General features: G+C 40.6%; 1 protein-coding gene across 5 annotated transcripts in view; it reads right to left on the bottom strand.

The window, feature by feature from the left end:
- FBXL20 (F-box and leucine rich repeat protein 20) overlaps window positions 1–27,193 on the bottom strand; it is a 114,366-nt gene that overhangs the window by 57,877 nt on the left and 29,296 nt on the right. For 4 of the 5 annotated variants that reach the window (XM_078374321.1, XM_078374323.1, XM_078374322.1 and 1 more), the window contains exon 2: window positions 5,585–5,646. In XM_078374321.1, the coding sequence (XP_078230447.1) occupies window positions 5,585–5,646 (62 nt within the window). Of the gene's footprint in view, window positions 1–5,584; window positions 5,647–5,971; window positions 6,077–27,193 lie in introns of those variants that run through there. The other variant, XM_035303322.3, reaches the window with a different exon arrangement.

Below are 27,193 nucleotides of genomic sequence, written 5' to 3' on the forward strand. Positions count from 1 at the left end.
TGCCAAAAATTGCTTTTTTAGAGACAAAGTCTTGCTCTGTCACTCAGGCTGAAGTGCATGCAGTGGCCAGTGATAGCTCACTGTATCCTTGAACTCCTGTGCTCAAGCAATCCTCTCACCTCTGTTTCCTGAGTAGCTGGTGTTTGGCATGCCCCACCATGCCTGGCTAATTTTTAAATTCTTTTGTAGAGACAGAGTCTCACTATGTTGCCCAGGCTGTCTTGAACTCCTGGCTTCATGTGGTCCTCCCACCTTGGCCTCCAAAAGCACTGGAATTACAGGCATGAGCAGCTGTGCCTATCCGTGACATTGTAAATATCTTGTTTCTCATAAAACTTTGACTCACTAGTTTGATTTTTCCTGAAAGTTATTACTATTGCAGTTGCCAAATGGTGATTTTCTAAATTTACCATTACTTCCACATTTTATTAGTTGGAGTTCCACTGTAAGGAAGAGCTTTCCCTTGGACTCCATCCAGTTTGTGTTTATATCTGTATGGATTAATGGATTGCTCATATATTCAGTGAATTGTAATCTCATTTGGGTTATCATTATTTCAATGCTCAAACTGTTTCAGATTTAGCCAGTGAAATCAACTTCCAACTGTGTCATTTGTCCTTTAAATATGTCTCCATCATTCATTGAACACTTCCTTGTTTTCTGGCACAACAAGGTGTTTCAGACCTTTCTTATACCTCCCTTGATTCATTCCTGGAATCAATCATTTCTTCAAGGACCTCCCTTTTTTTTTCTTTTGAGATGGAGTCTCACTCTGTCATCCAGGCTGGAGTGCAGTGGTGTGATCTCGGCTCACTGCAACTTCTACCTCCTGGGTTAAAACGATTCTCCTGGCCCAGCCTCCCAAGTATGTGGGATTACAGGTGCCTGCCACCAGGCCCAGCTAATTTTTATTTTTAGTAGAGACGGGGTTTCACTGTGTTAGGAAGGCTGGTCTCAAACTCCTGGCCTCAGGTTTCCTGCCCATCTCAGCCTCCCAAAGTGCTGGAATTACAGGTGGGAGCCATCACACCCAGCCTAATTTTTGTATTTTTTGTAGAGATGGGGTACTACTCTTTAAGTCACAGCTCATTTGTCTCATTTTCTGAACTCTCCATGCTAGGTGTAAAGCCCTACTTACGAGACTGCTACAATGCCCTAGGCAAAACCTCTTTTCTAGCTCTGTATTGATTATTTCCATGCCTGTTTTCTCTACTGCTCTGTGAGCTCCCTGAGGACAGAAATTGTTTATTTCTATATCCAGCACAGTATCTGGGACACTGCAGGTACTTAACAAATATTTATAACCACATTAAAGTTTAAAGAAAGGTAATTTAATTATTTCTATACATTTCACATCCTTCATAAAGAACATCAGTTGTCATCCCACACAGCAAAACACTCCTAAATGACTAAATCTGTTTGTCTCTTTATTAAATAAATAGCCCTGCACTGTAATGGTTTGAATGGTTTTTTTTGAGAGGGAGTCTCACTCTGTCGCCCAGGCTGGAGTGCAATGGCGCAATCTTGGCTCAGTGTAACCTCCGCCTCCCGGGTTCAAGCGATTCTGCTGCCTCAGCCTCCCCAGTAGCTGGGATTACAGGCACCTATCACCACACCGGCTTATTTTTAGTAGAAACCAGGTTTCACTATCTTGGACAGGCTGGTCTCCAAATCCTGACCTCATGATCCAACCGACTCAGCCTCTCAAAGTGCTGGGATTACAGGCGTGAGCCACCGCGCCCAGCCTGGTTTAAATATTTGTTACAAGTTTTTGTGTTTTTACTTTTATATTTTATATATACTTTTATATTTAATCCATTTGGCCTGCTATAACAGAATACCTCAGACTGGGTAGTTTATAAACTACATAAATATACTGCTCACAGTTCTGGAGGCTGGGAAGTATAAGATCAAGGCACCAGCAGATTCGATGTCTACTCTGCTTCAAAGATGCCACCTTCTAGCTGAAAAGGTAAACAAGCTTCCTCAAGTATATTTTATAAGTGTACTAATCCCATTCATGAGGGCTCTGACCTTCTAAGCTAACTACATCCTAAAGAACCCATTTCTTAATCCTACTGCATTAGTGATTAAATTTCAACATACGAATTTTTGGGGAGGTGGGGAAGACAGACATACAGAGCATGGCACTCCCTTACTGTCAGATGGGTACTCTTTAAAACTCAGTAAACTCCCTAACAGCATTACTCTTCTGATCTCATTTTAATTTACTGATACTCATAATCAAATGTGTAAGAGCTGTGTCTGAAAAAAAAAAGTTAAAAAGGGCCTGAGAAATGGCTGGTATGCATTCTCTGAGTACACATTTGATCTTTCTGTTGACTTTGTTTCTTTGCTTTGTTCTGGGTAATCCTGAAGATAAGAAAACTAAATGCTGGATAAGAGTAATACTGGTATTCTATCCTTTGATACAGTAACATCTACCAATTTGTACTGTCAAGTTGAGAGATGAACACTTTTGGTAGTTTTGGAATCTGATCACATCACTTTATGGTCTATGAGTAAAAAATAAAACCAACAGTAACAATACATGCCTAACAATTTTATAGCATTTATTATATGCCAAGGATTGTGTCCTCAATTAACAGCAAGTATATGACAGGACCCAGCAGTAATATTGCAGAGTCCATGTTCTTAACTATTAATGCTTTCAAAGGAAGGAAAATTACAGAAATATATTTTTCCATACCTTCAACTCCTAGCATTTAAACTGAAGGAAAGGCTATAAGAAATCTTCAACATCGTGAACTTCCCTGAAATGCATATGAGATTGCACATGTGCAGAAAAGAGTTAATATAGCAGGCCTGGGAATGCTATCTTTAGAAATGCCTGCCTGCAAAGTTAGCCCCTGAATGGCACCTGAGTCGCTGAATTTTGGGAGGGTTCTACGATTCACTGATGAGCTTCTCTAAAAGACAGTATTTCACATGCGTTGTCACAACTTGTTGGAGGAGGAATTAGGTGCACCCTGTGTGATTCTACTGGGAGAGGACTCTTGGAAGCTTGCTTCTGGTTTCCTGCACACTTTATCTGTGCACCTTCCCCTTTGCTGATTTTTCTTTGTATTTTTTCTTACAATAAATCATAGCTGTGTGTATGACTACATGATGAGTCCTGTGAATCCTCCTGCACATCATCACACCTGTGAATTGATCTAGCAGGACCCTAACACAGTATGAATTGCTGCCTTTTTCCTTTCTTTCTTTCTTTTTTTTTTTTTTTAAGAGACAGGGCCTCACTACGTTACCCAGGCTGGTCTCTAACTCCTGGCCCAAAGCAATCCTCCTGCCTCAGCCTCCCAAGCAGCTGAGATTATAGGCATGAGTCACCGCACCTGGCTCTCTACTATTTTAGACAAAGAAAAATAAATCAGCTAATTCATTCTTTCCATTTCAGTTCATAAAGTTCATCTCACACCCACTTACACAGATATATTACATGACAATTATGACCCAATACCAGAAGAGTTTAAAAAAATTGATTCTTTTTTCCTCAACCCTTTAAAAAAATTTCATATTCTTTGTCTTCTTTTGTCATAATCAAGTCTCAGCAAAAATTTCATATTCCTATAGGTAATAACTCCTTATTCTGAAACCACATTTTATAATTAAAAGGGCATGCGCAGACTCAAGCAGTCTTATCGGTGTCATTTTTATAGTTATCAACATCATCCTCAGAAGGAATCTTTGACAAACAAGTCACTGCCCAGCAACTCTTGGAAAACAGTCTTTGTCTTAGAAACATAGACATTCATTTTTCAAGTGGTACTCCTACATGGTACATATGTTTTGCTCTAAGAGGGAGTACTGTCAATCTTGCTAAGTGAATTTCACATTATGCAAACACTGGATTGCTGCATGTTAAACCATTAATCACAAACTTTGTTTCGATAGGGAAGGAGGAGAATCAGTAAAAAAGGGGAAAGAGGCTGGGCGCAGTGGCTCATGCCTGTAATCCTAATACTTTGTGAGACTACAGGGAGAGGATCACTTGAGGCCAGCAGTTCAAAACCAGCCTGGTCAACAAAGTAAGATCCTGTCTCTACAAAAGAAAAAAAAATTAGCCAGGCATGGTAGCTCATGCATGTAGTCCCAGGTACACAAGAAGTGAGGAAGAGGATCAATCATTTAAGGAGTTTGAGACTGCCATGATCATCCCACCGTATTCCAGCCTAGGCAACAGAGTGAGACCCTGTCTCAAAAAAAAATAATTCCACAATGCTAACCTTCATATAACATCATAGATGTTAAAAATAATTTAAAAAATGTAACAATGCATAGATTCAATGTAGCACTAGCAACAATAAATTTATTAATTACAAAGAAGAAAATAATTCTGCATTGGATAAGCTGAAAGACATTACTCTAAATAAGTGACCAAAGTTAGTATCACCAGTAACAAGCACTGAGATTTATGACTTGTTTGTGATAGCAAAGTCTGTTTGATTTAAAAGTTTCTCCTCATCCAATTTCACTTGTAATGTCATCTGTCTGTTAACTACACACCTTATAGCTCATAAACATGTACTAGAATGAGGTTAGAAATGTTGACAAAAGCTAGAAAGAGCACGGGTAGGCAATCCTGCAGTCTAACAAATTTCAGAAAATGTTATCTATAGCACCCTCATCTCTTGGATGGATTGCTTTAATAGCCTTCTTATTATTCCCCACTCCTATTCACCAGTTTGGTCTTTGCATGGTAGTCAGGCTAATTATATTTAAAAACCGAAACCACTTTATGTGTTTATGTTATACCCCTGTCTGATCATGAGGGGTTTTATAGGCCATGGTATGGAACTTTGAGTGTCATGGTGAAAACAAAAAAACTCTAGTATTAAAATAAAAAATGTAAACCATAACACAGGTTATGGTAACATTAGGGCCAACAGTTAGGGTAACAGTAGGGCCAGTTACCAGACTGAAGTAATTTTCCTAAATCTTTGCGAAGTAAACTACTATAGGCCAGGTACGGTGGCTCAAGTCTGTAATCCCACCACCCTGAGAAGCCAATGTGGGAGGACCGCTTGAGCCCAGGAGTTCAAGCCTATCCTGGGCAACACAGTGAGATTACGTTTCTCTACAGAAAATTTAAAAAAAAATTAGCCAGACATGGTGGCATGTGTCTGTAGTCCCAGCTACTCAGTAGGCTGAGGTGGGAGGATTGCTCGAGCCTGGGAGGTCCAGGCTGCAGTAAGCAGTGGTTGTGCCACTGCACTCCAGCCTGGGCGACAGAGCAAGACCCTGTCTCAAAAACAAACAAACAAAAAACCTACTTCTTTCACACTACTGTCTATACAAGAATAAAGAAAAGGGAAAACATGTAAATAAAATCATAAATAAAAGTTGGAAGGGGGAAAATTGCTACTAAATTTTCAAATATCTTGATTCACATCTAGAAAATGTAGAGTAAGATTATTAAACAAAGCCAATCAATTTAAAAATTCAGTAAAATACCATACACATTTAAAAATTAGCAGAAAGTTAAAAAAATTTTAAATAGGCAAATACAACACACACACACCAAAAAAAAAAAAACCACTATAAAATTAGTATTCAGACTTACCTTAACAGGAGTTCTTTGGGAAGTTTTTTATTGATTACAGCTTCATCGCTATTTGAGAACATCTGCAGAAACAAAATCATTGTGTCAAGCGTTACTTAATATTGTATTACAGAATGTTCAACTCAATAGTTTAAAGGCAATTCTCTCAGGAAAAGAGGTAAAAAAAAAAAATATAGAGAGAGGGTATGATAAACCAAAGTCATAATTTTGGAGGAAAAAGATCTTTGAGCATTTAATTCATTCCCTGTCTTCAAAGAAAAAGAATTAATAGCAGTCAGAAGGATACATTACATGCCAGATACTGTTTCAAGTGTTTTCACATATTAATGGTTTTAATCTTCATATCATCCCTATTATCTTCAGTTTGTAGATAGGAAACTTAGTTACCAAAGTTACTGCTCAGAGGCTGGACGCAGACTCACGCCTTTTAATTCTATTACTTTCAGAGGCTGAGGCAGGTGGATTGCTTGAGCTAAGGAGTTCAAGAGCATCCTAGGCAACAAGACAAAATTATTTTTCTTGAGACAAAGTCTTGGTCTGCAGCCAAGGTTGGAGTGCAGTAGCATCACCTCAGCTCACTGTAAATTCTGCCTCCCAGGTTCAAGTGATTTTCCCGCCTCAGCCTCCCAAGTAGCTGGGGTTACCAGCACATGCCACCATGCGCGGCTAATTTTTGGATTTTTAGTAGAGATGGAGTTTCACCATGTTAACCAGGCTGGTCTTGAACTCCTGACCTTAGGTGATCCACCCACCTCAGCCTCACAAAGTACTGGGATTATAGGTGTGAGCCACCACACCCAGCCAGCATGGCAAAACTCTGTTCTCTGCCCAAAAAACACAAAAAATTTACCAGGTGTGGTGGTGTGCATCTGTCATCCCAACTACACAGGAGGTTGAGGTGAGAGGACTGATTGCCTGAGTTAGGGAAGTGGAGGTTGCAGTGAGCTGAGATCATACCACTGCACTCCAGCCTCAGTGAGAGAGTGAGACCCAGTCTCAAAAAAGAAGAAGAAAAAAAAAAGGCCTGGTGTGGTGTTGCACACCTCTAATTCCAGCAATTTGGGAGGCTGAGGTGCGTGGATCACGAAGTCAAAAGATGGAGACCATCCTGGCTAACACGGTGAAACCCCATCTCTACTAAAAATACAAAAATTAGCTGGGCATGGTGGTGTGCACCTGTAGTCCCAGCTACTTGGGAGGCTGAGGCAGGAGAATCGCTTGAACCCGGGAGGCAGAAGTTGCAGTGAGCTAAGATCTTGCCACTATGCTCTAACCTGGCAACAACAGAGCAAGACTCCGTCTCAAAAACAAAAATGAAAAAGGTTTACTGTTCAGCTCACATCACTATGGATGTCACTATTTTAATATGCCATTAAGATAAGGTGACTCCCCAAACTTGGCTCACATTTACTTGTTCAAGGAGATGTTCAGAAACCTGGAATAGAAAATATTCTCTTTGGGCCGGGCGCAGTGGCTCACACTTGTAATCCCAGAGTTTTGGGAGGGTGAGGCAGGTGGATCACCTGAGATCAGAAGTTTGAGAGCAGCCTGGCCAACATGGCAAAATGCATCTCTACTAAAAATGCAAAAAAATTAGCTGGAGGTGCTCACCTCAGCAGCACATATGCTAAAATTGGATGACACGCAAATTTGTGAAGCATTCCATATTTTTCAGAACAGAGGCCTTGGAAGTAATGCCATACATCTACAACCATCTGATCTTTGACAAACCTGACAAAAACAGGCAATGGGGAAAGGATTCCCTGTTTAATAAATGGTGATGGGAAAACTGGCTAGCCATGTGCAGAAAGCTGCAACTGGACTCCTTCATTACACCTTACACTAAAATTAACTCCAGATGGATTAAAGATTTAAACATAAGATCTAACACCATAAAAACTCTAGAAGAAAACCTAGGCAAAACCATTCAGGACATAGGCATAGGCAAGGACTTCATGACTAAAACACCAAAAGCAATGGCAACAAAAGCCAAAACAGACAAATGGAATCTAATTAAACTTAAGAGTTTCTTCAGAGCAAAAGAAACAATCATCAGAACCAGCAACCAACAGAATGGGAAAACATTTTTGCAATCTACCCATCTGACAAAGAGCTAATATCCAGAATCTACAAAGAACTATAGAGCAGATTTACAAGAAAAAAACAAGCAAACCCATTTGAAAGTGTGTGAAAGATATGAACAGACATTTTTCAAAACAAGACATTTATGAGGTCAACAAACAAACAAAAAAATGCTCATCATCACTGGTCACTAGAGAAATGCAAATCAAAACCACATTGAGATACCATATCATGCCACTTAGAATGGTGATCATTAAAAAATGTGGAGACAACAGATACTGGAGAGGATGTGGAGAAATAGGAAAACTTTTACATTGTTTGTGGGAGAGTAAACTTCAACCATTGTGGAAGACAGCGTGGCGATTCCTCAAGGATCTAGAAATAGAAATTCCATTTGACCCAGCAATCCCATTACTGGGTATATACCCAAAGGATTATAAATCATTCTATTATAAAGACACATGCACACATATGTTCATTGTGGCACTGTTTACAATAGCAAAGACCTGGAACTAACCCAAATGCCCATCAATGACAGGCTGAACAAAGAAAATGTGGCACATACACAACATTGAATACTATGCAGCCATAAAAAAGGATGAGTTCATGTCCTTTGTAGGGACATGAATGAATTTGGAAACCTCATTCTCAGCAAACTGACACAAGAACAGAAAACCAAACACCGCATGATCTCACTCATAGCAGGTGTTGAACAATGAGAACACATGGGCACAGGGAAGGAAATGTCAAACACACTGGAATCTGTTGTGGGGTGGGGAGCTAGGGGAGGGAGAGCGGGGGATGGGGAGGTTGAGGAGGGATAATATTGGGAGAAATGCCTGATGTAGATGATGGGAGGATGGAAACAGTAAACCACGATGGCATGTGTGTACCTATGCAACAATCCTGTAAGATCTGCACATGTACCCCAGAACTTAAAGTACAATTAAAAAGGAAAAAAGAATTAGCTGGGTGTGGTGGCACATGCCTATAGTCTCAGCTACTCAGGAGGCTGAGGCAAGAGAATCACTAGAACCCCGGCTGGCAGAGCTTGCAATGAACCGAGATTGCACCACTATACTCCAGCCTGGGCAACACAGTGAGATTCCATCTCAATTTTTTTTAAAAAAAAAAAGGGAAAATATTCTCTTTCATGTTTATATACTGTGCAGAAAAGAGTGCTTCATAATCACCACCATAGCATTCCTGATAATCTCAAGTGACCATTTAACAAATTAATCAAATTACTCACAATGGGTAACTTTTAATGAGAGCCATCATTTTTGCCACAAAGGAGATAATGACTATAAGCTTGTCTTGTAAGCTATGTAAAAAACCAAATACACAATCAAAAGCACAGTAAAAAGAGCACATACACATGTCATCGAAGCTGAGAGTTCCATTGCTGCTAATAATTATTGCAGAAATTGCTCTTATGGCCACGCAATAAACATTACTGAATACCTACCCATCAGTCCCTTTTCTAGACAATGGGATAAAAAGAAAATAAGAGACTATCTCTGTCCTTAAGGAGCTCTTGCACTACAATGAAGAAAACAGAAACAAGTAACTTACTAATTACTAGAGATAGATGACAAGCGGTATCTATGAGAGGACAAAGGGTGACACAAGTAATTCTACCTAGAGGTATATCTAATTTGAGTCTTAAAAGAAGGTCAGAAATTAACTAGGAAAAAGATAATATGTATGAAATAACGGACTCATACATGAAGATCCTGGTATCTCATGGAGATTAAAGCGGAAATAATAGGAAAGTCATGGACAAAATGCACTCCCCTTCAATCTCATTTAAAAAGTAATTTTAATAATATATTTTTGGGCCAGGTGTGGTGGCTCACGCCTGTAATCCCTCGGGAGGCTGAGGCAGGAGAACTGCTTGAATCTGGGAGGCAGAGGTTGCAGTGAGCTGAGATTGTGCCACTATACTCCATCCTGGCCAACATGGTAAAACCCCATCTCTACTAAAAATACAAAAATTAGCTGGGCGTGTTGCGCTACTCGGGAGGCTGAGGTAGGAGAATCGCTTGAATCTGCGAGGCGGAGGTTGCAGTGAGCCGAGATCACACCACTGCACTCCAGCCTGGCAACAGAGTAAGACTGTGTCTCAAAAAAAAATAATAATTTTTTTTTTCTGACATGGAGTTTCGTTGTTGCCCAAGCTGGAGGGCAGTGGCACAATCTCGGCTGACTACAACCTCCACCTCCCAGGTTCAAAAGATTCTCCTGCCTCAGCCTCCTGATTAGCTGGGATTATGGGTGCCTGCCACCACACTGGGCTAATTTTTGTATTTTTAGGTGAGATGGGGTTTCGCCATGTAGGCCAAGCTGGTCTCCTGAGTTCAATGGATCCTGCTGCCTCAGTCTCCCAAAGTGTGGGATTATAGGTGTGAGCCACCATGCCTGGCCTAAATATATTCTAATGACAATAACCTACATTCCAGATAAATAGAAAACTCTGTGAAGGCAGGGACCATACCTTTTATGTCTGCCATATTTTTACAGTTACGTACAGAGTCTGATACATGGCAGGAAATTTAATAAATCTACCTCTGGGCAACACGGCGAAATCCTGTCTCTACAAAAACACAAAAATTAAGCAGGTATTGGCTGGGCATGGTAGCTCACGCCTGTAATCCCAGCACTTTGGGAGGCCAAGGTAGGAGGATGGCTTGAGTTCAGGAGTTCAAGACCAGCCTGGGCAATATAGTGAGATCCCATCTTGAAAAAGAATGTAAAAAGATTTATAAATAATAAATCAACCAGCTGTGATAGTATATACCTGTAGTCCCAGCTACTTGTGGAACTGAGATGGGAAGATCGCTTGAGCCTAGGAAGTCACAGATGCAGTGGAGCATGTACACGCCACTGCACTCCACATTGGGCAAAAGAGTGAGATTCTGTCTCAAAACAACAACAAAACAACAACTACTAATGAATGGATTGTTAAATGGAGGGTGGGGCTACATCATGAAGGAAACCTGTATACAGGTTAGAAATATGAAACAACACCATAGGGAAAGATAAACCTAAAGACACTGAACTCTGCACTAGTAGCAAGGAAATAAAATTAGGAAACCATTAATAGTCCAAGTAAAAGATGAGGCAGGTCTCTAAGATTAAAAGGGACAGTGAAATGAAAAGAAACTGGAACAAAAGAAGATTGTTAAAAAAGCAACAATTCTTAGTAACAAAAAGTTGGATCATTTAGCAGATTTCAGTGCAACAGATTATAGAAGAAAGTGACAACTATATTTTTTAGAAAAAAAAAAAAAAAATCCAATCCCTCCTCAGAAGGCAGTCTTTCAAAACTAAACCATTACCTTTCCCTCTAAACAAGGTTGGGTTCTTTTTTTTTTTTGTAGAGATGGAGTCTTGCAGGGCATATGTTCTCAGGATCTCCTGAGGGGTATGTGACACACACACACACACACACACACACAAAGATGGAGTCTCACTATGTTGACCAGGCTGGTCTGAAAACTCCTGGCCTCAAGTGACCTTCCTGCCTCAGCCTCCAAAAGTGGTGGGATTTCATTTGTGAGCCACTGTGCCGAGCAGGTTCTTCTAATGTTCTTAAATAACATGGTTTCTAAGATACTGCGTCCGTTTGGTCATTATTTTCTGGGTGCACTCATAGGCAGTAATATGCAAAGTTGTAATGTATTTATATACTTTTTTTCTTTTGAGACAAGGTCTCACTTTTTTGCCCAGGCTGGAGTACAGTGGTCCTATCACTGCAGCCTTGACCTCTGGACTCAAAACAATGCTCCCCTCTCAGCCTCCTGTAGGCAGGACTACAGAAATGTGCTATCACACCTGGATAATTTTTGTATTTTTTTGTAGAGATGGGGGTCTCACTATGTTGCCCAAGCTAGTCTTGAACTCTTGGGCTCAAGAGATCCTCCTGCCTCAGCCTCTGAAACTGCTGGGATTAGGCTGGGCACAGAGGTTGCCATCACACAGCCCCCCACCTCAGCCTCCCAAAGTGCTGGGATTACAGGTGTGAACCACTGCACCCAGCCAGATAATCTGGTTTTATATTAACAGAGGGGACATATCATATTTCTGTAATATATCGATAAACAGTTACAAAGAAGTAGTCATCGGAAAAACATGGGAGCAATTAGATTCTTCTTATTGTTTCAAAAGACAGGATCACCTAAACATGCAAGCAGATACTGTAATAGCCATGGCTTCTAGGGGCAGAATGTTCTTCAATATTCTGGTTTTTAGAAAGTTAAGCAACTTGGTTTGTACATATTAGTATACTGTTGATTTGTATAAAATTATAATTGTTTTTCTATAACTTACATAGCTGAGGAAACAACTTTGAAGCCACTTGTACCAATTTAGAATTATATCATTTAATAGAGTTCCTGAATATTAAGCAGTTTGTGTTTGTGTGTGTGTGCTATTACTTTTGCCTTTCCAATCAGTTTTTAAATCTCAGTTTGACACATTTTGGGGATCTGTTTACTAACGTAATAAATTTAATTTAAATGCTTAGTAAATAAACATTTAGGACCCAAACAATCACTTCAGAAGGCTCTAAAGCCAAAGTTTGGGTGGAAAAGGGCAGGCAGATTGAACAAAGAAACTAGGAAAGAGTCAGGTGCAGTGGTGTGTGCCAGCAATCCCAGCTACTTGGTAGGCTGATGGGGGAGGATGGCTTGATCCCACAAGTTCCAAAGTCTGGCCTGCAAAAGGTAGCAAGACCCCATGTCTGAAAAAACATACACATTAAAAAAAAAATAGGAAAGAAATGGCCATGCACAGTAGCTCACACCTGTAATACCAGCACTTTAGGAGGCTGAGGCAGGCAGATCACTTGAGCTCAGGAGTTGACCGGCCAACATGGTGAAACCCTGTCTCTAATAAAAATATACAAAAATCAGTCAGGTGTGGTAGTGTGCAACTGTAGTCCCAACTAATTGGGAGGCTGAGGCATGAGAACTGCTTGAATCCAGGAGGCACAGGTTGTAATGAGTCAAGATTGCACCACTGAACTCCAGTCTGGGCAACAGAGTGGAATTCTGTCCCAAAAATAAAAAACAAAACAAAACAAAAAATAGGAAAGAAATAAATACCTGTTCAACAGTGACCCCTATTGCTCAAATTAAATCTACCAAGTTCTAAACAGGAAATTAAAATATCTGACTGATAATATTCAAGCTTTATAGACTATATACATAATTCCCAATTTTTAGCTAGAACATGGCTGGGTGGAAAGAAGACTATTTCCCTTGCAGCTAGGCATGCTTCAGCAACTAAGTGTTGACCAGTGGGTTGTAAGAAAAAGTGCTATGTACAATTTTAGAATCATACTTAAAGAGAGAGGTTATGTCCTTTCTTTCCCCCTTTCTCAATTCTGCTGCTTAGAATAGGATTAGGATGACTGTAACTCCATCTTTTCTTTCTTTCTTTCTTTTTTTCTATGTACATTTGCAGTGGAATGTAACTCCATCTTGTATCATGAAGTTGAAGGCCACAGTTTTAAAGACAAGCAGAAAACTAGAAAAAGTCTGCAGATGATTCCAGGGATACCATGTCAGTAAAAACTGTCTACATCTGGACTTTATGTATGAAACAAAATAAACTTAAATATTTAAGCCACTTTTACCTTGGGTCTCTGACATATGCAGCTAAACTTACTAATACATGTACAGCTAAACTTGCTAAAACTTACTAAGTCCACCCTTATCAGTGGTTTTCCTTTCTACGGTCCATAGTCAGCCACACTCTGAAAACAGGTGAGTAAAAGAGATTCGCACAACTTTATTACAGCATAGTTTTATAATTGTTCTATTTTATTATTAGGGGTTTTTTTTGTTAATCTCTTACTGTGCCTAATTTATAAATCACACCTTATCACAGGTATATAAGTACAGAAAAAAAAATCATATACATAGGGTTCTATATTATATTCAATATTAGGCTTCCACTGGGGGTCTTGGAACATATTCCCCATGGATAACGGAGACTACTACCCTTTATTTTTATCTTTAAATGTTTTGTTTTTCAAGATGCAGAGTTTTGAAGATTGCTTGTACTTAACACTACTGAACTGTGTAATGTACATTTAAAAATAGTTAAGATGGGCAGGTGCAGTGATTCACACCTATAATCCCGGTACTTTGGGAGGCCGAGGTGGGCAGATCAAGAGGTCAAGAGATTGAGACTATCCTGGCCAACTTGGTGAAATCCCGCCTCTACTAAAAATACAAAAATTAGCTGGATGTGGTGGCATGGCAGGCACCTGTAGTCCCAGCTACTCAGGAGGCTGACAGGAGAATCACTTGAACTCAGAAGGCGGAGGCTGCAGTGAGCCAAGATCACACCACTGCACTCCACCCTGGTGACAGAGCAAGACTCCATCTCAAAGAAAAAAAAAAAAAGTTAAGATGATAACTATTAGGATACATGTATTTCATCACAGAAATTTTAAAGGTACAAGTATTTTCACATTCTAGCATCTGTGAAGTCAGGTGCATCTTACAATTAAGCGTAGATGCTTAAATCAAAAGCATCTATGTATAAAATGCTGCTGCAGTTTATAATTCATGGCATGTTTGATTTAATGATATATAGTGAAGTATAACCAACAGAGGAAAAACAAATAAGATAGAACCTGAGGACCATTTGCTTCTTCTCAAACAAAGCTCTTGCTTTTTTGTTCATGCTAATTTCTTTAGAGTACCTGTGCAATGAAACCTGCCTACTCTGTCAATAGAAAGAGATTAATGCCCATTGCACTTATTATCCATTCCATGATGTCTTTCCAAATCTCGTTAAATGGATGTGACTGTTCCTTCTCCTATGAAACCTCAAAGCATCCCAAAGCTCAGAATACCAGTTCTATGCTGGTGTTACCAGACTGTAAGCTCTGAGAGAAAAGGGACCTTGTCTGTTTTGTTCACCAAAATATAGTCAGCAACTCACACAGTGCCGAGGAATCGCTGAATCAATGAATGTTATTATACTGTAGGAATCTGGAAGTACTCTAATCCCTCCCATTTTTTTTACTGTAAATTGCCAGCAGCCTTTTGTGTCTTTTTCACTTTGTATCTCTATAGCATAATGCCTTGAAAAAAAAGGCAATAAAAATATTTAATAAATTGGATGTTACCCATTCAGCAAATAAGATGTCACTGACATCAGCACACCAACAGACAGAATTATACTACAATAAATAAAATAACAATTAAAATATTTTAAAAAACAAAAGTTTGAAAATCCAGTTTATAGCCCATTTATTTCAAGGAATGTTCACCACATAAAATTTCTTCGTTTTTTTTTTTTGTTTTATTGAGACAGTTTCACTCATTGCCCAGGCTGGACTGCAATGCCACAATCTCGGCTCACTACAACCTCTGCCTCCCTGGTTCAAGTGATTCTCCTGCCTCAGCCTCCCAAGCAGCTGAGATTACAGGCATGAGCTACCATGCCCAGCTAATTTTGTATTTTTAGTAGAGGTGGTGTTTCACCTCGTTGATCAGGCTGGTCTCGAACTCCTAACCTCAGGTGATCTACCCACCATGGCCTCCCAAAGTGTTAGTATTAGAGGCGTGAGCCACTGCGCCCAACCTAAAATTTCTTATTGAGAAAACATTGTGGCCAGGCATGGTGGCTCACGCTAACAGATTGGGAGGCTGACATGGGCAGACTGTTTGAGCCCATGTTTGAGACCAGTCTGGGCATTTCTTGTTTAAAAAACATTGTGGCCAGGTATGATGGCTCATGCCTGTAATCCTACCCCTTTGGGAGGCTGAGGAGGAGCAGATTGTTTGAGCCCACAAGTTTGAGACCAGCCTGGGCAACATGGTAAAACCCCGCCTCTACAAAAAATACAAAAAAATTAGCTGGGCATAGTGGCACAAGTCTGTAGTATCTGCTACATGGAGGCTGAGATAGCAAGATCACCTGAGCCCAGAGAGGTCAAGGCTGCAATGAGTTGTGATACTGCCACTGCACTCCAGTCTGGGCAACAGAGTGAGACCCCCATCTCAAACAAACAAACAAAATGGGTAATAATTTTTAACTCATCGTTGTGGTGGAATTTCATCTATCTGTAGCTGCTTTTTTTTTCTTTGAAAGACAGTTAAAAGAAAGACTCCCAAGCAGCTGGGACCACTGGTGCAGGCAACCACACCTGACTAATTTTTGGTTTCTGTTTTTCTTGTAGAGATGGGTCTCATTTTGTTACCCACACTGGTTTTGAATTCCTAGGCTCAAGTGATCTTCCCATCTCAAATCTCCCAAAGTGCTGGGATTACAGGCATGAGCTGCCACACCCAGCCGGGTGTATAGCATTTTAAACACAGCCTTACTATGGTATAATTCACATACATATAATTCACTGGTCTAAAGTATACATTTCTATGACATTTCAGTAAATTTATAAAGCTGTATAATCATCACAATTCAGTTTTACATGTCACCCCCAAAAGAAACCTTATGCCCACCTGCAATCAATCCCCATGATGATCCCTAGCCTCAAACAACCACTATTTTTGCTATCTCCGTAGTTTTCCTTTGAATATACAATCCATATAATTCTATAAAACAAAATTTTATGTATCATCTTTGTGATCTGGTTTCTTTTCCTCAGCCTTGTTTGAAGCTTATCCATGCTTCTGTAGTTTGTAGCATGGATCAGTACTTTGTTTCTTGTTATCACTATAAAATATTCCAGTGCATGAATATTTTGTTTATTCATCCACCAGGTGATAGACATTTAAACTGCTTCCAATTTTTGCCTATTAAGAAGAATGTTGCTAAGATCATTCTCAAACAAGTCTTTAGATAGAAATATGTTTTCGGCTGGTGCAGTGGCACTCATGCTTGTAATCTCAGCACCTTGAGAGACTGAGGCAAGAGGATCACTTGAGTCCAGGAGTTCGAGAACAGCCTGGGCAACCTGGTAAGACCTAGTCTTTATTCAAAACACAGAAAAAAAAGGAATAAATATGTTTCATTTCTCAAGAAATTGATCATAACTGTTATCCAAAATGGTTGTACCAGTCAGGCCCAGTGGCTCACTCTTTTAATTCCAGCACTTTGGGAGGCTGAGGGAGGCAAATCACCTGAGGTCAAAGTTCGAGACCAGCCTGGCCAACACGGTGAAACCCCATCTCTACTAATAATACAAAAATTAATCAGGTGTGGTGGTGGATGCCTGTAATCCCAGCTACTCAGGAGACTGAGGAAGGAGAATTGCTTAAACCTGGGAAGCGGAGGTTGCATTGTGCCATTGCTCCAGCCTGGATAACAACAGGATAACTCTGTCTCAAAAAAAAAAAAAAAAAAAAAGCTGTACCATCTTAGACTCCCCCAGGCAATGTATAAAGGATTTCAATGTGTCCATTTTTATCAATACTTTCATTGCCTGTTCTTTTACTTTCAGCCAGTACAATCAAGTGGTATATCACTGTGGCTTCAATTAGCCTTTCCCTAATTACTAATGGTGCTGATCATTTTTCCATCTGCTTATTAATTATTCATACATATTCTCTGGTGAAATATATATTCAAATCATTAAGCCCATTTTTTACTTGGGTTGTGTTTCTTATTATAGAGATATAAGACTGTGTGTGTGTGTGTGTGTGTGTGTGTGTGTGTGTGTGTAATTTTTTGTTTTGAGACACGGTCTCACTCTGTTGCCCAGGCTGGAGTATAGTACAATCTCAGCTCACTGCAACCTCTGCCTCCCAGAGTCAAGCAGTTCTCCTGCCTTAGCTTCCAGAGAAGCTGGAATTATAGGCATGTACCACCATGCCCGGCTAGTTTTTGTATTTTTAGTAGACACAAGGTTTTACCATGTTGGCCAGGCTGGTCTTCAGCTCCTGGCCTCCAGTGATCCGCCCACCTCAGCCTCCCAAAGTGCTGGGATTTCAGGCGTGAGCCACCGAACCTCGCCTTCTTCATATATTTTGAATAGCTCTTTATCTAAATGATTTGATTTAATTTGCAACTACTTTCTCTCATGTCACCCAGACTGCGTTTTCTAATTCTTAATGGTGTCTCTTTTTTTTTTTTTTTGAGACAGAGTTTTGCTGTTGTTACCCAGACTGGAGTGCAATGGCACGATCTCCGCTCACTGCAACCTCTGCCTTCTGGGTTCAAGCAATTCTCCTGCCTCAGCCTCCCGAGTAGCTGGGACTACAGGCGCGCACCACCATGCCCAGCTAATTTTTGTATTTTTAGTAGAGACAGGGTTTCCCCTCATTGACCAGGATGGTCTCGATCTCTTGACCTCGTGATCCACCCGCCTCTGCCTCCCAAAGTGCTGGGATTATAGGCGTGAGCCACCGCGCCCGGCCAATGGTGTCTCTTAACACACTAATATTTTTAATTTTGATAAAGTATAATTTTTGATGTCATATACAAGAACTCCTTTGCCTAATCCAATTTCATAAAAATTTTCTCTTACATTTTAAAAGTCTTATAGTTTTAGCTTATTATACACTTAAGTCTAAGATCCATTTTGAGTTAATTTTTGTATGTGGTGTGAGGTGAGAGCATAATTTCATCTGTCTGCATGTAGATATCCAATTATTTCACCACCATTTGTTTTGAGACAGGGTTTCACTCTGTCACTGAGGCTGGAGTACAGTGGCACGATCATGGCTCATTGCAGCCTCAACTTCCTGGGCTCAAGTGATCATCCCACCTTAGCCCTGCAAGTAGCTGGGACTACAGGCCGTGCCACCACACTCAGCTAATTTTCATATGGTTTGTTGAGATGGGGTTTTACCATGTTGCCTAGGATAGTCTTGAACTCTTGGACACAAGCAATCTATCTGCCTTGGCCTCCCAGGTACTAGGATTATAGACCATGAGCCCTGCACTCGTCCCACATTTGTATTGTTTTGAGGCAGGGTACCATTCTGTCATCCAGGGTCAAGTGCAGTGGTGTAATCACCTTTCACCGCAGCCTTGACCTCCCAGGCTCAAACAATTCTCCCACCTCAGCCCCCTGAGAAGCTGGAACTACAGGTACACTCCACCACGTCTGGCTACTTTTAAAATTTTTAGTAGCGACAAGGTCTCACCATGTTGCCCAAGGCTATTCTTAAACTCCTAAACTCAAGAGATCTTCCCACCTTGGCCTCCCAAAGTGCTGGGATTACAGGCGTGAGCCATTGCACCCAGCTCCATTTGCTTTAAAGACTATTTTTTGCCTATCTGAATTGCTTCAGTACTTTAATCAAGTATCACTTGGCCATAAATGTTGTCATTATTTCTAGACCCTCAATACTGTTCCATTAATCTATACATATATATTTACGTCAGCAATTCACTGTCATTGATAGACATGTCTCTGATTCTATATGCTCTGTCTCATATCTTTTGTTCTTCTGTTCCATTTTTATTGCCTTGTGGTGTCTTAAACAATTTTATAATTATTGTCTTAAATAGTTTTGTAATTACTGTTTTATGTGAATTCCCCCCCCCCTTTTTTTGAGACAACATCTTACTGTCACCCAGGCTAGAGTCTAGTGGCACAAACACAGCTCACTGCAACCTCCAACTTGTGGGGCTCAAGCAAGCCTGCCTCAGCCTCCCAAAGTGTTGCAATTACAGATGTGAGCTACTATGCCCAGCCTGCAAATGCTTTTAATTCAGTTAAGATAATAAAAGAAACATTTACTTATGGTTGTTCATGTTTACCTCTGAAATTAACTGCTGCTCTTCTTTTTCTTCAAGTTACCATCTGGTACCACATCCTTTCGGCTTAAAGGACTTCTTGTAGTAAGCCAAGACTGCTACAAATTCTCTGTTTGCTTATCTGGAAACGTTTTTATTTTGCCTCAATTTTTGAACAATATTAGTCCAGGTTTTCGAGAGAAACAAAAACAATTACATATATACAATCTCTTCTCACATATATTCATATATATATGTGAGAAGAGATTGTATATATGTAATATATATATGAATATATATATATGTGAGAAGAGATTAATCATAAGAACTGGCTCACAGAAAGCTTATAGCGTAATCCTGTCAAGAGTCCAAAGGCCTACTTAAGAACCAGAGGTGGAGGTGAGACAGTATTACCAGCATCCAAAGGCCGGAACAGGAGCTCTGATGTCCACGGAAAAGAGAAAACAAATGTCTCAGCTCAAGGAGAGGCAGTATTCTTCGTTCCTCCACCTTTTTATTTTATTCAGGGCCTCAGCTGATTGGATGATGCTGGCCCACACTGGTGAGGGTAGATCTTTACTCAGTCTACTGATTCAAATGCTAATCTCTTCCAAAAATAGCCTCACAGACACACCCAGAAATAATGTTTTACTAGCTATCTAGGCATCCCTTAGCCTTCTCAAGACGGCATATAAGGCCTGTAATCGCAGCATTTTGGGAGGCCAAGGTAGGTGGATCACTTGAAGTCAGGAGTTCAAGATCAGCCCGGGCAACATGGCAAAACCCTGTCTCTACTAAAAATACAAAGATTATCTGGACATGGTGGCATGCGCCTGTAAACCAGCTGCTAGGATGTGGACACAGTAGAATCGCTAGAACCTGGGAGATGGAGGATGCAGTGAGCCGAAATCATATCACTACACTGGAGCCTGGGCAACAGAGTGAGACTCATTCCTCACCCTGCCAAAAAAAACCCACTATCAACAGAATGAAAAGGGAACCTACAGATTAGGAGGAGAATATATTTGCAAATATCTATCTAAAGAGTTAACACCCAGAATATATATAAAGAAGTACTACAAACTGAAAAACAAAAAACAATCCAACTAAAAAATGGGCAAAAGGCTTGAATATTCAAACATTTCTCCAAAGAACAAATACAAGGGACCAATAATCACATGAAAAGATGCTCAACATAACTAATCATTAGAAAAGTATACATCAAAACCACAAGATACCACTTCACAATCATTAGGACGGCTATTTTCTTTTTCTTTTTCTCTGAGATGGAGTCTCATACTGTCACCCAGGCTGGAGTGCTGTGTCGAGATCTTGGCTCACTGCAACCTCTGCCTCCCAGGTTCAAGAGATTCTCCTGCCTCGGCCTCCCAAGTAGCCGAGATTACAGGCACCTGCCACCACGCCTGGATGATATTTTGTATTTTTAGCAGAGATGGGGTTTCGCTATGTTAGCCAAGCTGGTCTTGAACTCCTAAACTCATCCACCTGCCTCCTCTTCCCAAAGTGCTGGGATTAGGTGTGAGCCATGCACCCAACCAAAAGGCTATTTTCTTTTTTTTTTTTTTTGAGACGGAGTTTCGCTCTTGTTACCCAGGCTGGAGTGCAATGGCGCGATCTCGGCTCACCGCAACCTCCGCCTCCTGGGATCAGGCAATTCTCCTGCCTCAGCCTCCCGAGTAGCTGGGACTACAGGCACGCGCCACCATGTCCAGCTAAGTTTTTATATTTTTAGTAGAGACAGGGTTTCACAAAGTTGGCCAGGATGGTCTCAATCTCTTGACTTCAGGTGATTCGGCTGCTTTGGTCTCATAAAAAAGTGCTGGGATTACAGGCTTGAGCCACCTTGCCCCACCAAGGCTATTTTCTAAAACAAAAAATCTGGCAAGATACAGTGACTCATGCCTGTAATCCCAGCACTTTACAAACTGAGGTATGAGGACTGACTGAGCCTGGGAGTTTGAGACCAGCCTGGGCAAGATGGCAAGACCCCATCTCTATTATTTAAAAAGAATAAATTTTAAAAAATGCTTTTGGATTTTGGAGCATGAAAAAAAAAACACCCTAAGTGTAAATATCAGATCAAGGGTGGGGCAGTAAATTCCTTTGAAATACTAAGATTTAAGGCCATGCTTAGTAGATTCTCTCAGCTAAACAACCAGGCCTTGAAGTTTAAGGAAATTATGTCACAGTAGTATGACATAACCAAAGTAGAGAGGTCTTAAAGTGTGTGATAGATACAACTTTTGGGACATGAAATGAACCAAAAGATTCATAGAAAATCCAAAACAACTGAAAGGAAGTTGCAACGGCTGCATTAAAAGATACAACAGGCAAGGCATGACGGATCATGCCTATAATCCCAGCACTTTGGGAGGTTGAGGTAGGCAGATCACATGAGGTCAGGAGTTCGAGACCAGCCTGGCCAACAAGGTGAAACCCTGTCTCTACTAAAAAATTTAAAAATTAGCTAGCTGAGTACATGTCTGTAATCCTAGATACTTGAGAGGCAGAGTGGTGGTACATGTCTGTAATCCTAGATACTTGGGAGGCGGAGACTCGAGAGTCACTAGAACCCAGGAGGCAGAGGTTATAGTGAGCTAAGATCACAACCCTGCCCTCCAGCCTGGACGACAGAATGAGACTACATCTCAAAAAAAAAAAAGAAAGAAAGAAAAAGCAAAAGCTAAGTGCAGTGGCTCGAACCTATAATCCCAGCACTTTGGGAGGCCAAGGAAAGCAGATCACCTGAGGTCAGGTGTTCGTGACCAGCCTGGCCAAAATGGTGAAACCCGATCTCTACTAAAAATATAAAAATTAGCTAGGCATGGTAGTGCACGCCTCTAGTCCCAGCTACTCAGGAGTTGGAGGCATGAGAATCGCTGTAACTCAGGAGGCACAAGCTGTGGTAAGCCGAAATTGTGTCACTGCACTCCAGCTTGGGTGACAAAGTAAGACTCTATATTAAAAAAAAAAAAAAAAAAAAGATACGACAGTGCAAATGAAGAGAGACCTCTGGGCCCCCAACTTTCTATGAGAAGGAAGTACACTAAGAAGTACACTGAGAAAGCTCCTCAGCTTTATACGGTATTTCTTATGTAAAAGAAGAAAACTCTCAGAAGGCAGAGTGATGTCTGTTCAAATGGTTCCAAAGTGTGTATTAGACCCCTCTGCCCTATATCCTGGGAAGATCTGAACTGACTCAGCCCCACTTCTCATTTGTCCTCCATCTTTCCAGGGTGGTCTCTACCTGGGTACATGGTAATGCCCACCCTGGGAGCCTGAATCATGACTTAATAGTAAAAATTCATTGGGAACATAAAAAAGGATGAGAGAGACGACAAAACCAAGAGCCAAGAACAATGGATTAGGGAACTATTCTTAGGGAACAAAACTGGGTCCCATGACCCTAACAATATGTGGCCCGCTGAACTCAGAATTGATACAAACCAACCACTGCTAAATGCTTCTCCATCTTCTCTTTTTTGGGGCACCATCTATTGCCATTATTTCCCTGTGACTCTATTGTATGTTTGGTGTGTGGGGTAGATAACTTTTCTTTTTACATTATACATCTCTGTATCAAGAGGTACTGCATCTGAGGAGCTTTATCCACCTCTGAATTTGAAGCTGATAACAGAACACAGATCTTTAATTTCTTTTTGGATAAGATTCGACGTTTTGGGAGGGAATATTTTGCTTGTGCTAAGAATATAAATCAATGGAGCCAGAAGCCAATTGTGGTATTTGCCAATTATACCTTTAAAAAGCTGGGGAAAACAGTAAGTAATGCATCACCAAGTATCCTGTTGTTGTAGTTTGCGAGTTTAGTAGTATGATCCCAATATTCACACAGGAGAAAACTGGTGATGGGGGAGACTATGACAAGAAGTCACACTGTGTTTTCAGTCTACTTTAGAACAAAAATGAACACAATTATTAAAAACTCAAGTTCCATTAATTTACAAATTACTCTAATGAACTTTTTTTTTTTTTCCAGAGTCCCGCTCTGTCGCCCAGGCTGCTGGAGCACAGTGGTATGACCTCAGCTCAGTGCAACCTCCACTTTCCGGGTTCAAGAGATTCTCCTGCCTCAGCCTCCCAAGTAGCTGGGATTACAGGCATGCACCACCATATCCAGCTAATTTTTTTTTGTATTTTTAGTAGAGACAGGATTTCACCATGTTGGCCAGACTGGCCACAAACTCCTAACCTTGAGCGATCTGCCCACCTCGGCCTCCCAAAGTGCTGAGATTACAGGTGTGAGCCACCACACTTAGCCTCCTTTTGCATTCTTTACAAATATCTGAGTGTTTATAAATTAAGCTACATGTCTATAAAAATAGAAAAATAATGGGACAGACAAGGTGGCTCATGCCTATAATCCCAGCACTTTGGGAGGCCGAGGTGCGAGGACTGTCAGGAATTCCAGACTAGCCTGGGCAACGAGGTGAGGCCCTTCCTCTAGAAAAAAATTTAAAAACTGCCGGGCAGGGTAGCTCACTCCTGTAATCCCAGCACTTTGGGAGGCTGAGGTGGGTGGATCATGAGGTCATGCCTAGCTAATATGGTGAAACCCTGTCTCTAGTAAAAAAAAAAAAAAAATCAGCCAGGTGTGGTGTCACGCACCTGCAGTCCCAGCTACTTGGGAGGCAGAGACAGGAGAACTGCTTGAACCTGGGAGACAGAGACTGCAGTGAGCCAAGATCACACCATTGCCCTCTAGCCTGGATGACAGAGCAAGACTCTGTCTCAAAAAAAAGGAAAAAAAATTAAAAACTACCTGGACATGGTGAGAAATGCTGACAGTCCCAGCTACTTGGGAGGATGAGGTGAGAGGACTGCTTAAGCCCAGGAGTTCCAGGCTGCAGTGAGCTGTGATCTGGCCACTGTACTTCAGCCTGGGTGACAGAGCAAAACTTGATCTCAAAAAAATAAAAATAAAATGTAAATAATGAAGCCCAATGAATCATTTTTTTTTTTTTTTTGAGACAAAGTCTCACTCGGTCGCCCAGGCAGGAGTACAGTGGCGCCATCTTGGCTCACTGCAACTTCCGTCTCCTGGGTTCAAGTGATTCTTGTGCCTCAGCCTCCTGAATAGCTGGGATTACAGGTATGTGCTACCATACCCAACTAATTTTTAAGTACAGATGTGGTTTCACCATGCTGGCCAGGCTTGTTTTGAACTCCTGACTTCAAGTGATCTGCTCACCTCAGCCTCCCAAATGCTGGGATTATAAGGTGTGAGCCACTGTGGCTCCTAATGAATCGTACCTCTTTGTGGCAATGCCCTTTTGCAATGCAATTTTGCTGCTTCTCCCTTCAAAAGACAGGGTCTACTTTCCCACCTCTTGAATCTAGGTTGACACAGTGACTTGATTTGACCAAAAGAATGTGGTGGGCCTGGGCACAGTGGCTTATACTTGTAATCCTAGCACTTTGGGAGGCCGAGGAGAATGGATTGCTTGAGGCCAGGAGTTTGAGACCTGGGCAACATGGCAAAACCTTCTCTCAACAACAACAGCAAAAATTATTAGGGCATGGTGGTGTACACCTGTAGTCTCATCTACGCAGGAGGCTAAGGCAGAAGGATCACTTGAGACAGGGAAGGCGGACGGTTGCAGTAAGCTAAGATCATGCCACTGCACTCCAGCCTAGGAGACAGAACAAGACCCTGCTCAAAAAAGAAAAAAGAAAAAAAAAAATGTGGCCAGGAATCACACTTTGTGATTTCCCAGGCTAGGACTTAGGAGACAATAAAGCTTTTATCCTCTTGACAAACTCCTGCTGCCATCTAAGAAATTCACACTAAACTCCTGAATGATGAGAGCTCATGTGGAGAATGGGAACCAGCTGACAGCAATACCAAAAGGTCTCAGAGCATAAGTGAGGCCAGGCCATCTTAGACATCTGAGCCCCAGTCAACTCACCAAATGACTGTAGTCTTATGAGCGACCTATTAGGGAGATGGCAGGACCATCGGGCTGCACAATTAATTATTTTAAGTTACAAAGCTCCAAGGTGGTTGTTAAACAGCAAATAATACAAAAACAGGTTCTAAGTTGAAAAAAAATTTATGACTCCCAATCTAAATTTCATAGATTAAGAAATTAAAAAAAGAAATTTCATAGACTAAGCAAAATTTCTAACATACAAAGGTAGGGCAACATAGGTGAAATCTTGGTGAAGAAATTTCTAACATACAAAGGTAGGCCAACATAGGTGAAATCTTGGTGAAGAAATTTCTAACATACAAAGGTAGGCCAACATAGGTGAAACATAGGTGGCAGGAAAATGTCAGAGACTAAGAATCAATTTTCATAAAGAAATTCAGAGTTGAAGCTGCAGAAGATTTTTTAAACATGTTTTTTTCCTATAAGTAATTTTTACTGATTATACCATTCCTTCACTCAACCAACACCAGATGTTTTTCCAGTTGGCCAGTTTTCTTGCCAGAATCTAAAAGGAAAAACATTTTTGTATGGCCAAATAAACCTAAAACAAATTAAGTTTATAATTCTTTTTTTTTTTTTAATATAGAAAGTAGAGAAGGAAAGAAAGAAAAAAAAGGAGTGAAGAAGAGGAAGAAAGAGGAAGTAAAAGAGGGAGAGAGAACGGAAATGTTGCTTTATTCTAAAAATGGGTATTAATAATGGCTGATCAATATTTCATTTAAACCTATGAGTAGGTGTGCTGTGGTATTGAGAAGAATGTTTATTTTGTGTATTTAAGGTGGAGAGCTCTATAAATATTTATTAAGTTTACTTGTTCCAGATCTGAGTTCAAGTGCTGGATATCCTTATTAATTTTCTGTCTAGTTGAGTCTAAATCTCTTTATAGGTCTTATGCACCTGGCTGTTAGGATCGTTAGCTCTTATTGTTGCACTGATCTTTTTACCACTCTATCTTTGTTGCTTTAAAATCTATTTTATCAGATGCGAGAATCGCAACTCCTGCTTTTTATTTATTTATTTTTGCTCTCCATTTGGTTGGTAAATCTTTCTCCATCCCTTTGTTTTGCGTCTTTGTGTATCCTTGCATGTGAAATGGGGTCTGGATGCAGACCCACCCAATTCCTCCACCCAACATCTTGTTCCTAGTAGAAATGTAATTGTTTTTTAGAAGCAAACCACTGCCAGTGCATTGCCATCTCATGACTAAATTTCTCCTAAGAAAGAAATCTCTAGATAAAAACACTACGGATGGATTACATTTAGCAAACAGACACATTACTTAATAGGTCAAATTTCCTGCTTTGGACACCTTCTAACATCTGACTCAATATTCCGAGCTTTCCTTGATGCTGACTTCTGTTTCATTTACTCAACCAAAGACTATGTCCACTACTGTTCACTGCTCTCAGTCCAAAATAGAGTACATACACACTTTTATTTTTTTCTGTTCAGTATTCATTTATTTGACATTAACCATCCTCAGTAACAGTCTATAACCTGGAGGACTCCATGAACTCTGAAGAACTGAATATGACTGGGACTCCATGTTTGGGCCCCCTTCCACGAACACTCCTTTCGTGGAAGCCTGTCTTCCCCTCCTAAATTCCATCTCTCTCTATTCCCTTCCACTCGATGTGGAAGCTGGCTTTCCTCTCCTGGATTCCATCTTTTCTTTCTCTCACTCAGTGTGAGAGTTAGCTGTTTCTTTCTCTCTCCTCCTGTTTCTCTCTCTCTCTCAATAAAATAAATTAAAAAAATTAAAAAAAAAAAAAAAGAACTGAGTATGACTGAATTTCATGTTGACCTGGTGCTGCTTAATCCTGGAAATCTTTCATGCCCTACTGAAAACTTCTTTTGAAGTTATTAAGTGAAAGGAAAGAAACTAAAA

This window comes from Callithrix jacchus, chromosome 5 (assembly GCF_049354715.1).
Source record: "Callithrix jacchus isolate 240 chromosome 5, calJac240_pri, whole genome shotgun sequence".
Classification (NCBI taxonomy): domain Eukaryota; kingdom Metazoa; phylum Chordata; class Mammalia; order Primates; family Cebidae; genus Callithrix; species Callithrix jacchus.